We start from the raw sequence: 16,559 nt of genomic DNA on the forward strand, positions 1-16,559 counted from the left end.
CATCAGGGGGAGTGGGAGAAGCAGGCTTCCCGCCGAGCAGGGAGCCCGATGTGGGGCTCGATCCCAGGACCCTGGGATCATGACCTGAGCCGAAGGCAGACGCTTAACTGACTGAGCCACCCAGGCACCCCAAAGATTTATTTATTTTAAAGAGAGAAAGAGGGGCGCCTGGCTTTGCTTATTAGTGACTAATGACTTTTGATAGAAAACTATACCTTTTTTTTTTTAGATTCTATTTATTTATTTGACAGAGAGAGACACAGCGAGAGAGGGAACACAAGCAGGGGGAGTGGGAGCGGGAGAAGCAGGCTTCCCGTGGAGCAGGGAGCCCGATGCGGGGCTCGATCCCAGGACCCTGAGATCATGACCTGAGCCGAAGGCAGATGCTTAATGACTGAGCCACCCAGGTGCCCCGAAAACTATACCATTCTTTTCTGATGAGGATCAACTTGAGGCAAATTTGCAAAATTATCACTCTCCTCAGCATCAGATTTTTGTAGTATAGCTGTCAATGCTCCTCATACTTCCTCATGGTCCAATATGGCTATAAATTAATATGTAAATAACTAAGATTAACAATTTAACCTGTTTAGTGGTAAAAACCATGACAGTGGTTAATGATGTTCACCTGAACATGCTCATTAGCCATCTGTGGTCATCCACTCATGAACACCCCATACACCCTTGGAGGCATTCCATGGTACCATTTGAAAGGGGGGATATAATGGAATATTTTGTCGATGGACTGAAAAGAAAGAAATTAAGATGGGTACTACATCCACTTTTAATGGCATGAACTCTTTGGAACTCCTTCTCTGAAATGTGCATCAGACCCCAGCCCTCTTATTTTTCTCAATGGTGAAGCTGAGGCCCACAGAGAGGAAGGAAGTTGGGCAAGGTCACATAGCAAAGTCACAAGCAAGAGGCAGGACAAGAATCGTGGCTCTTATTCCTTACGCTGGATCTGGCTGTGGCCTGAGCCTGTTACCCTTCCTACCCACTCCCCACCACAGTCTGTGTGCTCAAATATGAATACAGAGGAATTAATTGGATTTTTGTGTGTGGCTTATGGATTTAGTGACACTCTTTATATGGTGACACCTTGTTCGTTGACTCATTCATTCAGTTGACGGTTGAATCATCAACTGCTCACCAGGCAACAGTACGTGGCCTGCCCCATCTAACCCTAGCCTTCTTGTTTGGCTTTATCTCCCACCCTGCCCTCCTGCCCAGTTCACACCTGCCACATTCCACTTACACTGGTTCAGGTATTTGTTTCCTCCAGAAGCCTTCTGTTCTTCCCTCTGGGTCTAGCCTCGATGCCCCTCCTCCCTGTATCCCATCACAGCCTAAAGCGCACAGTATTAGAGTTGCCTCCCTCCTTGTCTGTCTCCCTCATGGTGCGAGACTAAGCACCAGGCAGGCAAGAACCATCTTGTTCACCACTATGCTCCCTCTGACCCGTAAGGGGTGGTCCATGGAGATCTGTGCAGGTAACGATTGGATCTGCCATTTCCTGTACTCTTGTACCACTGGGCCTCTGCAGAGTGTGTTTCTCCCCTCACCATCAGCTCTACCCTCCTTAAATTGTCAAGACCAGGTCAAACATCTACAACAATCAATAGTTCTGTGAAGACTTCTTCCTTACTGCCCCCCACCCCATCACACAGTCCGTCCTCTTTTTCCCATTCTCCCTGCCACCCCATGTCACTTAGGACACTACTGTCCCTGTGGGCGGTGATTTGTATCTTTTATCTTGGCCCCCTGGCCCCTATACAGCTCCAGGTCTTGGTCTAGCTGCTTGGAATTCAGCAGGGAAGTCAGCAGACAAAAATCCCTGTCCTCGGGCGCCTGGGTGGCTCAGTCGTTGGGCGTCTGCCTTCGGCTCAGGTCATGATCCCAGGGTCCTGGGATCGAGTCCCACATCGGGCTCCCTGCTCGGCGGGAAGCCTGCTTCTCCCTCTCCCACTCCCCCTGCTTGTGTTCCTGCTCTCGCTGTCTCTCTCTCTGTCAAATAAATAAATAAAATCTTAAAAAAAAAAAAAAATCCCTGTCCTCATGAAGCTCTCATTCTGTTGAGTGGACAGACTAAGAATAAAATAAGTAAAATGTCAAACATGTTAGAAAGAAGGGGGGTAAGGAAAAGGGGGATGTTGTGAGGACAGGAGGGGTGGGGAGGCAGAGTTCCAGACTGAACTAGGTGGGCAAAGGTCTAAAGGATAGAGGGAGGGAGCTGGCCACTACAGGGCTTCTCATCATAAAAAGGACTTTGGCTTTTGGGAAACCTGGGTGGCTCAGTCAGTTGAGCATCTGACTCTTGATTTCGGCTTGAGTCATGCTCTCAGAATCCTGGGATCAAGCCCCTCGTGGTCACTCAGCAGAGAATCTCCTGGAGATTCTCTCTCACCTTCTCCGCTGCTCCTCCCCCCGGCTTGTGCTCTCTCTCGTGCACATGTTCTCGCGCTCTCTCTCTCTCTCTCTAAAATAAGTAAATAAATCTCTTTTTCTTTTCTTTTTTTAAATATGAGATGGAAGGTACTTGTGGGTTTTGAGCAGACATGTGACATGATCTTGTGCACATTTTAACAGGATGACTCGGGCTGTATTGGGAAAAGACTGAAGGGCACAAGGACAGAGAAAAGGAGAACTACGAGGGGGCTCCTGCAATAACCCAGGTGAGAGGTGATGGTACTTGGATCAGGTGGTAGCGGGAAGGACGGAGCTGCTAGGACCTGAGACGGAGAGACTGTGGGAGGCGCAAGTTTAGCGGGGAAGATCAGAGCTCTCTTTTGGACATGTTTAATAGAGATGCCTATTAGACAGCCAATGGAAATACTGAGCAGGTGGCGGGATATATGTCTGGCGTTCAGGGGAGATGGCCCAGGCTGAAAGTATATATTTGGGCATCTTCTGCATAAAGATGTCATTTAAGCTCTTTTCCTCCCTGGCTGCCTGAAGCTCGGCCACCATCATGAACGACAATAAATATCTGGACCAGGAAGTTCATGACCAACAGAGTATTTCAGCAGAAACAAATGGTAATTGATGTTCTTCACCCTGGAAAGGCAGGAATTCAGGAAAAACTAGCCAAAAACATACAAGACCATACCAGATGTCATCCTTGTATTTGGATTCAGAACCCATTTTGGTGGTGGCAAGACAACTGGCTTTGGCGTGATTTATGATTCCTTGGATTATGCAAAGGAAAATGAACCCAAACCTCGACTTGCAAGACATGGCCTGTATTCGAAGAAAAAGACCTCAAGAACACACAAAAGGAATGCAAGAACAGAATGAAGAAAGTCAGGGGGACTGGAAAAGCCAATTTTGGTGCTGGCAAAAAGTGAGCTGGAGATTGGACAACAGAAGGAGTAAAACTTCCACAGTGACTTTTTCTGTGGTGATGGTGCAGAGTTTTCATGAGAGAATTAATAAACAAAGAACTTAAAAAAAAAAAAATAGATGTCACTTAAAGCCTTGATGACCAGATGAGATCACTAAGAGAAGCAAGTGGGAGTGCTCACCTAAGTCAAGTGCTGCCGATGGGCCTGACAATAAATGAATATATGCCAGACTGTTAGATCTGCAAAATATGGGTCATTATTAAGGGTAACTAGCAACAAATGGGTAAGACAACTACCAGGTACAGAGACGAAATGGCTCTAAATCATGGGAACACTGGAGATCTAAGGAATGAAAAATCATGGCATCTGGGTCTTGGAAGGGACCTTAAATAGGTCATTTAATCTGAGCTCCTCTCCCTATCCTAGCCTGATGACTGATTCCCCAGTTTTAGAACAAGAAAAATGTGTGGGATATTGAGGCAACCAGTCTGGCCAGCACAAGGAAGGCACCATTGAAGAATGAGTGGGAAATGACCTTCTGAGTCTGAAAACCAGGGTTCTGATCCTACATCTGCTGCTCCCTAGCCTCATGCCCTTAGGCAAGTCACTTCACCCCCTCCACCCTCAGTTTCCCTGTGTGTAAAATGGGAGCAATCAAACCTTCCTTGTCCCTCCCAGGGTTGTAGAGAGGTCTAAATGTGGTAGTGCTTAGGGTAGAGTATGCTCTGCCTGGCTTGATTATTGCAAGAGCAAGAGAAGGAGGCCAAGAGAAGTCTCCAGCTTGGAATGGCAATGGAAATGAGGATGAGGAGGACGCTGTCCTGTCCTCAGTGCGTCTCCTGGTGCAGCCTGCGCAGTAACCAGGATTCAGACCAGGATCTGGGCTCAAATGGCAAGATGGGCCAGCGGGACAGAGACCCTGACTCCTCCACTGAGCCTGGAACCGAGATGGAGGAGACCCTGGAGCAGCGACAGGGAAAAGAAACGGACACACCGGGGCAGAAAGAGACCTAGAGGCAGGGAGTCCAAGAGACAAACAGACCCAGAAACAAGCGGCCCAACTGGGGCCCAAGGCGACCCGGAGAGGGCGAGGCCCCGGGGCGCAGACCCCGGCGGAGTAGAGCCCCGCGCGGCGCGGGGTCACGGTGCGCGGGGCCGGGGTCCCCGGCGGGCCCGGCGGCCGCACTCGCTGGGCGCCCCCGCCCCGGTTGCTCGCCCAAGATGGCGATGGAGGGGCGGGCGAGGCGGCGGCAGCCCCGGCCCCCGCGCCGGCCCCCGCTCGGGCCCGGGCCCCCGAGGCCGCGCCCCCGCCCGCGGCGCCGCGCCTCCCCGGGCCACTGACGCCCGGCGCGCCCTCCCCCGGCGGCGGCGGCCGAGGCGTGGGGAGGCGGCGGCGGCGGCGGCGGCCCGAGCCGGGCCCCATGGCGCGGGGGGACGCTGGCCGCCGCGGCGGGCTCGTGGCTCTGACCTTCTGCCTGCTGGCCGCGCGCGGTAAGGGCGGGCGCCGCGGCAGTGGCGGGAGCGGCTAAGGCGAATCGGTGCGCCCGCGACCCGGGGCTGCGCCGGGCTGTGGGGCTGGCTTGCGTCCCGGGTCCCGAGCGAGTGCGGGGCCGCGGGGCGCGGGCGGCCGGTCCCTGTGCCTGTGATGCCTGCGCTTGGGGGTCTGCGAGCTGCGGCCGGGGGGCGGGGGGGCGGCCGCGACGCGGATTTGGCCGCAGGGGGTGTGTGTCCTTGGTTTGCGGAGTCTGGAGTGTGAGTGTGTGTGAGTGTGTGTGTGTGTGTGTGCGCTCGGAGGGTGGGGACGGGGGGCTTCTGCGGGCGTACGTGTCCGCAGTGCGTGTCACGGTCGCGGCGTGGCATCGTGGGGCCGTGGCTGCCGGGTTGATGGCTTGCACCGGGCGGGCTCTGTCTTGCCCGCGCGTGTCCCTGGGTTGAGAGTGCGTGAAAGAGGAGGGGTGTGTGGGGGTGTGTGTGTCAGCACCTCCATTTGTGTCAAGATCGTGTGTAATTGTGTTTATGGGGCTGAGCTAATATTTGGCCTTGGCTTTTGGGGAGTGTCCTTGCCCATGGTGGTGGGGGGGGACAGGGCAGGCGATTGAGGATTGACTGGGGGTAGAGGTGATAAAACACTCAACTTTGCCCAGTGGGTGTGGTCCCTGGGGCTGGTTGGGGCGGGGGGGGGGTGGTTAGTATCGCTCCCCCAACCCGTGGCTCGGAGCGAGCTGGGGGAGGGGGCAGGGAACCAGTTGCTTTCGTGGACTTGTCCAACACTCGCTCTCGGGATGGGACGCGTGTCACTCCTGCCCCACCCACCAGGGGCAGGTCAGGGAAGCGTTGACCAGGTCAGCAAGGCCTCCTTCCAGCCCCCCACCTCAGTGCCGCGTGGGGGTGGGGGTAAGAGAGTTATCCACTCTGGAGGAAGGGCTGGGGCTGGGGCTGGGGTGACGGAATCCCAGTGCTCCGTGCCTAGGGCTCCTTCTTCCACCCGAGCCCTCTCGCTTTCCGTGCTGTGTGCGTTTGGGGGACGGCCCTTAGGGAAGGTAGGTGGCAGGGCTGGGGAGGGGGATGGGCTGCCCGCTTTGTTCGTCTAGTTCTTGCCTTCCCTGCCGAGGGGGGAGCTGAGGATGTGTCCGGGGCGAGTTGAGGAGGGACTTGGAGGTGGGGGTGGGGAGGGGGATTTCTCTCCAGCTGCTGCGGCTTTCCAGAGAGACTCAGCCAGGCCACGTGGGAGGGAGGCAGGGACGGCGGAGAGGGGAAGGAGCCTCCGTCTGGCCGGCCCCAGGCCCATCTCCAGGAAACCCAAACAGCGGGTGGGAAAGTGCAAGGAAATGCTCGGACCCCTTCTCTCCCGACAAAGACACGCCCCTCTCCAGCCCCTACTCGGGACTCGGGATTGTCAGGTGAAGGGGGCGGGGAAGTGCGGCAGAGGCCTCAGCCCTCCCGGAGCCCAGGGGATTAAGGAATAGTTGTGCTTACCCTCTGATGCTCTTCCAGGAGCTCCAGGAACGGGCTCAGGGTCACCCAGCCTAGCGGGATGAGGGCTGGGACCTGAGCTCTATCATAGTATACCGGTGGGGCCTCCTGCAAGGGGCTCAGTTTGCCTCAGAGACCTGGCCTCTCCCTGCTCTTGAGTGCACAAGGCAGGGGCAGGGCCCGAGCTGGGGCTCCCCTGGCAGCAGTGTGCCTGGCTAAAGCAACAAGGCTACTGGCCCTCAGTCCCCCAAACCCGCTGAGTGTGCAAAGCTTAACAGGCCTGGGGACAGTCCTATAGAGTTCTGACTAGCCATCCTGATCTGGACCAGGTCATTCATTCATTCATTCATTCAACAAATATTTACTGAGCACCCTTTTTGACTAGCAGCTGCCTGGTGCCTGGAATATAGTAAATAAGGAGGCAGACCTTGTCCCTGGTGCAAAGCTTGCAGTCTGGTGTGGGGGAGACTGACAGGTGGTCTGGAAAGGTCAGGAAAGGCATCTTTAGGAAGTGACGAATAATTGAGCTCCATGCAGAGGGTCAGCTAGCCCTGTAGAAGGACAACAATGATGGGCAACGTTCTCCAGAGTCAACCACATGTGTAGGCGCTCAGAGGTGACTTCATTTAGACCAGTGAATGCAGCTAACTCTGGTTGGAGTTTAGAGCACAGGGGTGACAGTGGGGGAGGTTGGAGCGGGGTGGGACAGGGGCCATGGAGTGTCAAGAGAGAAGGCTGAAGGGGGCTTCTGAAGGGCCTGATAAGCCCCACCAAGATTTCGGCCTGAAAGCACTCCTCCCCACCACCCCAGTGAGCCCTTGGCAAGTTTTAAGATCAGCTTTGCATCAGCTTACTGCAGCCAGTGTGGATAATCGGTTGGGCAGGGCTGGAGGTAGGAAGCTCAAGCTTCCTGGGAGGCTGTTATAGTATTCCAGAAGACAGAATGGTGGCAACAGTCGTCGTGGCAGTTGGTGTGGCAATTGGTGTGGCCAGGGTAGCTGGCTTCTAGAGACATTTAGGAAGTAGAATCAGTAGGATCTGAGGATAGACTGAGTTTGCAGGGGGGCAGGGAGGGGCAGGTACAGAATAGTAGACACTTCAGCAACCTGAACATGCCAGCACGCAGGGCTGGTGTCCCCCAACACGCCTCTAGCCAGGGATTGGGAACTGGGGAGATTTATAAGAATGGGACTCCTGTCCAGGGGTGGTGGTAGAATGCTGAGTCCTGGTTTCATCAGTGCAAGACGTGGGGCTCTCCCCTCCACCGAATCAGAATTTGGGGGGTGGGGATGCCAGAGGTCAGTAATAGAAAGGCGCCAAGGACATGAGAGCTGTTTTCTCCTCACCAGGGAAGCCCCCCCACCCCCATCTCTTTCTCGGCCCAGAGACTCAGAGGCCCACCTCCCTTCAGTTGGGGTGGCCCTCTCTGACCACATCTCCAGGTTAGGAACCAGGTCAAACAAGTTTCTCTTAATAGTGAATTTTATCCAGAAGTTATCTAAACCTTCACTGATCTGTTAGGTACTTTCATGGCCCAATTCATCATGTGTTGTGTGTAAATTAGCAGTTCCTTTCTTTTCTCCTAAAGGTACCTCTTTCAGGTTAAGCTATCTCACAATTAAGAGTGTCCTCCAGTGTCAGCACTGAAGGGAACTTAGAAATAATTTTTTTTTAAAATTTTAAGTGTTTATTTAAATTCTAGTTAGTTAACATATATGGTAAAATTGGTTACAGATGCAGAATTTAGTGATTCATCACTTACGTATAACACCCAGTGCTCATCAAAAGTGCCTCATTAATCACCCACCTAGCCCATCCCCCACCCACCTCCCTAGAAATAATTTTAGCACGAACCCATTTTCCAGATGAGAAAACCGAGTGACTTCCCAAAGTTGCACGGATAGGGACTGAGCTGGGGCCGGAACCAGTCTCTTGGCTCTTGGAGCCACACTTTCCCCGGATTTGGTACACAAATACCCAAGTTCAGTCCCTGCACCCCCTCCGCCTCACCTGAGAAGTTACCAGCTTTGGACTTGGCCTCCCTCAGTTGGTGTGTCTGAGTCTGGGCTCTGGAATTCAGCCTTCTCCACTCCTCCCCACCCGCTACCTCCTGTTCGGCCTCCGTGGTTTCTGAGGTACAGCAACCAGACCTGACACAGAATTCCAGATGCAGAACAGATGTCATTGCCAGGTGGGCTTGGGGCTCCCAGCTCCCTGGTGGGTGGGGAGAGGGGAGGAGGAGTAAGAGCAGCTTTGATGGAGGAGGACGCCAGCCCTAGCCTAGTCAGAGGAGGGTGATGGGAGCTGGGGTTGGGAGGAAAATCAAAGAGATAATGTTCTGGCCCTGACATGCGGAGAAATAGAATCCTTGTCTTCTGGGCTAACTGGGCTGTTAGTTACCTTACCGCCGAGGCTGAGGCATCCTCTGGATTTGAGGGGCTTTGGGGTCATTGAGGTCAGGGAAGCAGAGGCTCAGTAAGCTCTCTTTCAGATGCAGACCTGAGCATGTAAGCTGGTGCAGAGCCAAGACTTCTGGATGGTTCGATAAGAGGCTCATTACCTTGTCACATAGTTTGGAGGACAAAGTTCCAGCAAGTGATCAGAGTGTACAGGGAGAGAAAGGTGGGCGCAAGAGAAAGATATTTTGAATCATATGAGCCATACGGCAGGAGAACAGGTGAGGTAGTGAGCTCCCCGGTCCTGGTAATGTTTAAGTACAGAGTTTCTTTCAGTGTGAGTTTGCTGTTCTGTCTCTGTGCTTTTTAAGCACTTCGTTAAGTGTCTACTAGTTGCCAGAGAGGCAGTTTCCACATGTATTATTCCCATCACGTCCAGCCCTTAAGGGAGTTCCTATAATTTTTACAGATGAGGAAATTGAGGCTTGGAAAAGCATAAGGGGCTGTGTCTCTACATGTCCACTTATGTGTTCAAGGAATATTTATTGAGCACCTACTGTATACCAGGCGCTGTTTCGGGACCAGAGGTTTAGAAAGCTGACTAGGACATGATGCTGAGCTTGTTGCCTAATTGGGGAGAAAAGAAAGTAAAAAACCTAGAGTGATAACCGCAGTGGCCACGGTGCCCAGGGTCGTATGGGGCAGAAAAAGGAGAGGCAACTCAGTCAGACCCTGGGATGGCGTAGCTACTCTGGGGAGGGGGGCAGCAGGAGCAATAGATGGAACAGCAGTGCGCTTGCAGAGAGCTCAGAGTGGTTTGGTGCGGTGGGGACAGCGGGATGCCCCGATCAGGAGGTAGGCAGGAGCTGAGTGTGGCTTGGCTGTCAAGTCCACTGAGGCTGGGCCTCTCAGGATCACAGATGAAGGGAACTGTGTGGCCTTCCCTATGTCCCAAGCTCTCCTTCCAGCTGTTAGTGGGAGGGGATTAGCATGTGGTAAGAGAAGTGGCCAAGGTGGGGGGTGGGGAGAGAAGTTTCTGGAAGACACTGACTTGGGTCTCCTGGGAAAAGAGAGTGGTGATGGGGGTCATGGAGGACTGCCTCTACACTGAAAACAAGTTGTAAATCTGTTGGGCCCTGAAAATCAGAAGTGACAAGGCATTGATGTTTGTGGCAAGTTGTTGGCTTAATGAAGGAGACATCTAGGCTTGGTTCCCCTCCCCCACCCTCTGGCCCCTTTCCTGAGAGTTCACTGGAAAATGGAACCCCGGCTCACACCAGGCCCCACTAACCCCACGAAACAGCACTGAGCGGGCCCTGGGGCTCAGCAGCAAATCTCCTTTCTGTCTGGGTTCTAATTGGCCTCATAAAATCTAATTTATCCTGTAAGTGGGTAAAATAATCTGTTAGAAAAAGATGTGAGAGATGGCCTCAGGGCTCGCAAGCTCTGTGTCTCTGACAGGGTCTCACCAAGGAGCCTGAGGAGAAGGAGCTGTGGCAGAGGAGCTCCCATCGAGGCAGGAAGCTGGGGGGCAGCTGGTGTCCACCGTGTCCCCAGTCCTGAGAGAGACAGCTGAGAACTGCTTGTGGGAAGGGCTTTGGGGCTCAGCCATGGCAGTGGGCTGGGGGTGGCAGGAAAGGGGTGGCCAGGAAGCCACTGGACAAACAAGGTCCACTCCTCAGAGCATCACTTTTGTGAAAAGATCTGGTGGTGTAGGAACCACGTTTATGTTAAAAGATCATTGCTATGTAATGGAGCAGAATGCAAAATGTGCCAAAGGTTTAAAAATCAAAACGTTTGGGGCAGTCAGCAAGCCTCCTGCGTATGCTCCCCTCTGCCACTGGGAGAATTTTGGTGAAAATGAGAAAAGTGGAGACTTCTCCTTTTCAGGCTGGGGAAACTGAGGCTGAAAGGAGGAAAGTAGCGGGCCCAAGGCCATATAGTGAATGACCCAGGAGGACCCTGACTCCAGACCAAGGCTCGTCCCCACCCATACCCCGTTGTCCATCTAGGCAAGAGGAAGGATGGCTAAGGGACCTGCAAGTGGCTTTCGGATAGGAAACACATAAAGCTTCCCTCGGGGGGACAGGGGTGGCCTCACAGAGGGTTGGTGCTGGAGCTGAGCCCCGGGCGGTGGTGGCGGGGGTGGGAGGCATGTCCTGGGCACAGAAGTTGGGCTGGGCACTGAGGCAGAGAGAACCTTTTACTCAAGAGCAACTGTCTCCTCAGTGCTGAATTCATCCCTAGAATGTCGAAGGACAGTTTCCCCAGGCTGTCTTCCAGAGAAATGAGATACCCCCCATTCTGGGCCTCAGTTTCCCCACTTATATACAGTGAGGAATCTCAAGCTTCCAAGACATTTCCATCACCACCGTCCTCTCTGAGGGGGACCCCTGGTTCTCTCCATCCCTGTTGGTTTCCCTGTACTACCTTGTTGGGTGCTCGGCTCCTCAGAGGTGGGGAAGCCAGACATCTGCTGATCCATGAATATTCAGGAAGGGAATCGGAGCCTCCTCTGGGCTCCGCAGCCAGCCGCCCGGCCTCTCTGGCTGCCGGCCTGCCCGCCAGAGCCCAGGCTGCTGACATACCCAGCAGCTGCTCAGGCCCCAACTGTTCACATTGTTTGTTCAGCGCGGCAGGGGATTTTCCAGGCCCCGGACGTGCTCTGGGGGGCAGGGAGGCCGCCGGAGGGCTCAGGGATTCGTGTCGTGTGGGGCTTTTCTCCCCTGAAGTGCAAACTGCTCAGCGGCTAGAACCGGGCAATTGGAAGCCGCTGGGCTGAGAGCCCGGGCTTGCCTTCCCCCTACCCTATGTTTGAATCATAGAATCAAGGGCCTCAGAGGTAGAAGGGACTGGTTGTTAAGAACAGTAATTAACATCGGTACAGTAAAAGAAAAAGAAAAAAATCTTTCATTAAAAAAAAAACAAAACCCACCCCAAACACTTGTACAGTTTATGAAGTGCCTTTAAAGAATGAGCTCCCGTCCCTTGGTTGATGGCGCTGACAGCCATCATCTTGTTTACTCCTCACAGGCTTGGTAGTATCGTCTTCATTTTACAGATGTGGAAAGTAAGGCCCAAAGAGGTTAAGTGGCTTGTCACACAGCTGGTAGGTGGAGCAGCAAGATTGGAAACTAGATCTTCCGCCCCAAGGTCAAATGCTCTTTCCACCACAGCAAACAGCCCCAAGTGATGTGAATGCCACTTTGGTTTCCCCAGTCAGAATGGACAAGGCCCGCCTTCTCCCTGCACCCATTAGTAATGCTGAGCCCCGGCGAGCAGTGGGACATGCCAGCAGAGCCTTCCTGACGAATTAAGAAAGGCAGAGGCCCACTTGGGGCCCCCTTGGTCTGTCCGTCCTTTGCACTGTAGGGTCAGAGCCCTGGCTTCTGCCCTGGCCTCCTGATCTCAGCCAGCTAGGACTTCTCTTTGCCGCTCAGTCTTGTTTTTCTTCAGGAGTGCTGAGAAGAGAGCCTGGGGACAGACAGGGGTTCTAGGGGGTTCTAAGGGGTTCATAGATATGTCCGGGTTTGGATGAGTATGGCAGAAACCGGGGTACGCATGTTCAGGTGTGGAAGGCTGTGTCTACAGTTTTTATGTGTGTCTAGATGGTGTTCTGTAGGTTTGTTCAGGAATAGGTATGTCCAGGTATGATTATTCACTGAATTGTCCTAACATCATAGATTCTCACACATCACCTGCTACGTTTGAGTAAGACTAAAGTCCAGAAGGAGAAGTGACTGGCCCAAGGCCACACAGCTAGACTGTGACAGAGCCAGGTCCAGAACTGAGGGGCTGCCTGATTCCGAAGCCATTTGGCTTTCCGCATGCCCTCCCATGGCTCTCCGCCCAGAAACCAGCCTCGTAGTAAGGACAGGCCATTGCACTCGCCTCTGTCCTGGGTTCACTCTCAGATGGGCCATTCTGCCTTTAAGCAAAGTGTCAGGCCAGAGGATAAGAAAGGACCTCGGGCCACTGAGCTTGTAGGGGACAGGGAGACAGCAGGCCGACCTTCCAGAAAACACAATTGGGAGAACCAGCCATTTCTTTTTTCTTTTCTTTTTTTTAAGATTTTATTTATTTATTTGACAGAGAGAGAGATAGCGAGAGAGGGAACACAAGCAGGGAGAAGCAGGCTTCCCACTGAGCAGGGAGCCCGATACAGGGCTCGATCCCAGGACCCTGGGATCATGACCCGAGCCAAAGTCAGACACTTAACAACTGAGCCACCCAGGCGCCCCAGAACCAGCCATTTCTCTATGAATAATGGCTACTGGGCCTTGCTGAAATGTTGGCTGAAATGAGAAGCATTGGCCTTTGTGTGTTTGCGCCTTGACCCTGGGTTGACATTCCCTCCCTCCATTTTTCCCCTACTCTTCCCTCTGTGGCAAGGGCCAGTGTTGGCACTGCAGGCTATGTTGGGGCCCCTGGAGACAGGCTCTGGCTTGCTGTGTGGCCTAGGGGAAATGAACTGAGCGGTAGGAAGGAGTGCTCAGCCCCGCCTGCCACTGGGGCACGAGGGGGTTGGGTGACCATGGTTAAGATGATCTGTAAGGTTCCAGGGAGGGAGGACCTTACTGAGCGCCAATTCTGTGCCAGGCCAGGCACCATGCTGTGCTCCTTTCCTACCCCGCATCTCACAACAGCTCTAGGAGGAAGAAATTCCTGGTCCTTTTTAATTGAGATACAGTTCGCACGCCACAGAATTCACCACTTAAAGTATACACATCAGTGGTTTTGAGTATGCTCACAAGGTTGCACAACCATTACCACTATCTAATTCCAGAACATTCCTATCACCCCAAAAAGAAACCTCATCTCCTTTCACTATTGCTCCTCATTCTTCCCTCTCCCCAGCCCCTGGCAGCCATTAATCTAATTTCTGTCTCTGTGGGTTTGCCTCTTCTGGACATTTCATAGAAATGAGATCATATATAGCATTTTGTGACCGGCTTCTTTCACTTAGCATAAAGTTTTTAAAGTTATTCCACGTAGCCAATATCAGTACTTCATTTCTCTTGATGGCTGAGTAAGATATTTATCCATTCATCAAGTGATGGGCATTTGGGTTGTTTCTCCTTTTTGCCTATTATGAAGGATGTTGCTAGGCACTGTGTTTTTTGGTGGATGAGGAAACTGAGCCCCCAGGGAAGGTGGGCACAGAGAAGAGCGGCAGACTGCCCGAGATCACAGGTGGTAGGGGCAGAGCCAGGATCCAGACTCAGGCCTCTCCACGAGACCTGTTATTCCATGAGTTGCCCCAGCCCCTGGGTGGGGGACTCAGGATCTGGAGGCTGTGGGAGGTGGGAGGAAGCACACTGATGGCCCTGGGGCCTGCCCTCTCTGCAGGGGAGCTGCCGTGGCCCCAGGAGACCACCGTGGAGCTGAGCTGTGGTGCGGGGCCACTGGAAGTGATCCTGGGCCCAGGGCAAGCTGCAGTGCTGGATTGTAGTCTGGGGGCTGCCGGACCCCCCACGAGCACCACGTGGAGCAAGGATGGAGGCGCCCTGCCCGAGCACGACCACCTGCGCCTGCTGCCCAACGGCTCCCTGTGGCTGTTCCAGCCGCCAGCACCTGATGGCAGTGACAAGGCAGCCCCCGGGGTCTCAGAGGTCATTGAAGGCAGCTACTCCTGCCTGGCCCACGGCCCCCTTGGAGTGGTGGCCAGCCAGGCTGCAGTGATCAAGCTCGCCAGTAAGTGCCTGCATCGGGGGCTGAGCTGAGACCCAGGAGGCCTGGGGTGTGGGAAGGGGGATCCCCATTAACTCCTTACACACAGGCCTGTCTCTTTCCCTGCCTCTCGTCCCGCTCAGTAGGTCCCTTCCTGGTATGGCTACCTTCTTCCCACCTCTCCTCTTCTTCCTCCTCCTTTTGTTTCCCTTTGAGTTTGAGAGTCTAGGTTGTGCTCTCCTCCGGGAAGCCTGCCAGAAAGGCTTAGTAGAGTGTGGGGGCCTGGAGCAGGTGCAGTGCCTGGAGTCAAGCCCCGTCATCCAGCCCACCCCCTCGGGGGTTCTCAGGAGGCACAGATCACCCTGAAATCATTTTAGGCCAGGAGAAATGTCCATCCTCCTGCGGTCTGACCACCATGGTGACGTTAGGCGTGGGGCGCGGCGATTCATTCTGACCCAGCGTCTGACCAGTAATCACCGCTTCTTATCCCCCTGCTGCCTCTTCAACTGTCTCTGTTGGCTGGAATTTGCCCTGCTTGTGTTTCTGTCCACCGCCCCCCCCCCCCGCGCTTCTGTGCGTGCGCCCGCGCGCACACGTGCATGTGTGTATGTGTGTTTCACTGTGTGCACCCCCTCTCTTTCCCATGCTCCTCCCCTGTCCCTGCCTGTGTCTCACCGTCCTCACCCCCAGCACTCGCAGGCTTCTCTCTGCACCCGGAGTCTCAGGCGGTGGAGGAGAATGGGACCGCTCGGTTTGAGTGCCACATTGAAGGGCTGCCGGCACCCGTCATTACCTGGGAGAAGGACCAGGTCCCGGTGCCTGAGGAGCCTCGGTGAGTGTCCTGTGCGGGAGTGGGGAGTGGGTCCCAGTGGGCTAGCCACAGAGGGCCCTGGCGTGTGCTCAGGAACCAGGATTCTTAGAGCCACGGTGGCTCCATTTGCCCAAACTGACTTAGGAGCCAACCACGGCCCGGCTGTCCGCTCACGTAGGCCCCCAAGAAAAGTTGGGCAAGCACTTTTGTTCCTTGCAAAGAATGCCACCCACTAAGCTACGGAGCTCAGATAGAGAGTGGTGATAGAGCCCTTCAGACCTTATCTAGTCCAACCACTTGCCTTACTGAAGAGGAGACTGAGAGCCAGAGAGAAGCTATGTTTTGTCCAAGGCCACACAGCGAGTCAGTGGTAGGAAGTTCGTTGTTCGGTTAAGAGCAGAGCCCGGAGGCTGCTGGGAGGCTTTTCTCTCTGCAGCCTTCCTCCGGAGGTGCTACCCTAGACGCAGAACCTCTCTTGTCTCTCAATTCCACCCTGTGGGGTGCAGCACTTGATATAGGTCCTTCCCATTTTACCCTCCTCCCTCCCCGTAAAGGCAGTGAGTAGGTGGAATGATCCCAGGGAAGAGTTTCTGGGGTGAAAGAGAAGCAGAAGCTAGAGCAGGACTTGACCCTTACTGTGGCCTCCTGGGAGGGCCCAGATGTACCTGCAGCACGAGCAGAAGGCACAAGGCTCGTTTGCTCCTCTGGACTCCGAGCTGGTCTCATGACTCGGTTGTCACCCCGTGGATTCTTACATCTTTGGAGATGTGGCTCCAAGGCCTTTCCCAGTCCCCCGCCCCAGTCCTCTGCCTCCATCTCTCTAGCTGTAGTACCAGCTCCCTCGCTCTCGTTCTCTCCTGGTGGAGGTGGGGCTCCGTGGGCTCAGAAACACTGGTTTCCAGGTCTCCCTGCCCTGAGACTAATCTGTCTTGAGTGTGTTGAGTTGTCCCAGCTCCTCTGACTTTTGCCCACATCTAGGTGGGGGGGAAGGTGTAGGAGAAACTTCTGGCTAGAAAAGCCACAGGGCACATCCCTGCAACATTTGTGAGGGAGGAAGAAGGGCAGCAGGTCAAGCTGCTGATTTGGATGATTGCTTCAGCTGTTGCTCCTCGCAGAGGCCTTTCTCACTCAGCTTCATTCCCCCCATCTATAAAATTAAAGGAAAAGAAAAAAATGAAAGGGTTGGATTAGATCATTGTTCTTTGGAGAACATTAGTCACTAAAGGTGCTTCTCGAGAAAAAGTATTCTGTGGTCAAATAACGTCTGGACAGCTGCCTGTAAATCCCCTTCTTGAAGTTGACAAGGCTCTGAGAAGTCCTGTACAGAAGTTAAACTTGTTGAACCAAGCACTTCCTAGACTCATC

The 16,559-nt window shown here is 54.0% G+C and overlaps 1 protein-coding gene across 1 annotated transcript in view; it reads left to right on the plus strand.

The window, feature by feature from the left end:
• Positions 1-4,755: 4,755 nt before the first annotated feature.
• Positions 4,756-16,559, plus strand: part of IGDCC4 (immunoglobulin superfamily DCC subclass member 4) — a 38,094-nt gene continuing 26,290 nt past the window's right edge. The window contains exons 1-3 of the mRNA XM_036087156.2: positions 4,756-4,835; positions 14,063-14,407; positions 15,074-15,215. Of these exons, the coding sequence (XP_035943049.2) occupies positions 4,766-4,835; positions 14,063-14,407; positions 15,074-15,215 (557 nt within the window). The 5' untranslated portion in view covers positions 4,756-4,765. The remainder of the gene's footprint in view (positions 4,836-14,062; positions 14,408-15,073; positions 15,216-16,559) is intronic.

This window comes from Halichoerus grypus, chromosome 8 (assembly GCF_964656455.1).
Source record: "Halichoerus grypus chromosome 8, mHalGry1.hap1.1, whole genome shotgun sequence".
Lineage (NCBI taxonomy): Eukaryota > Metazoa > Chordata > Mammalia > Carnivora > Phocidae > Halichoerus > Halichoerus grypus.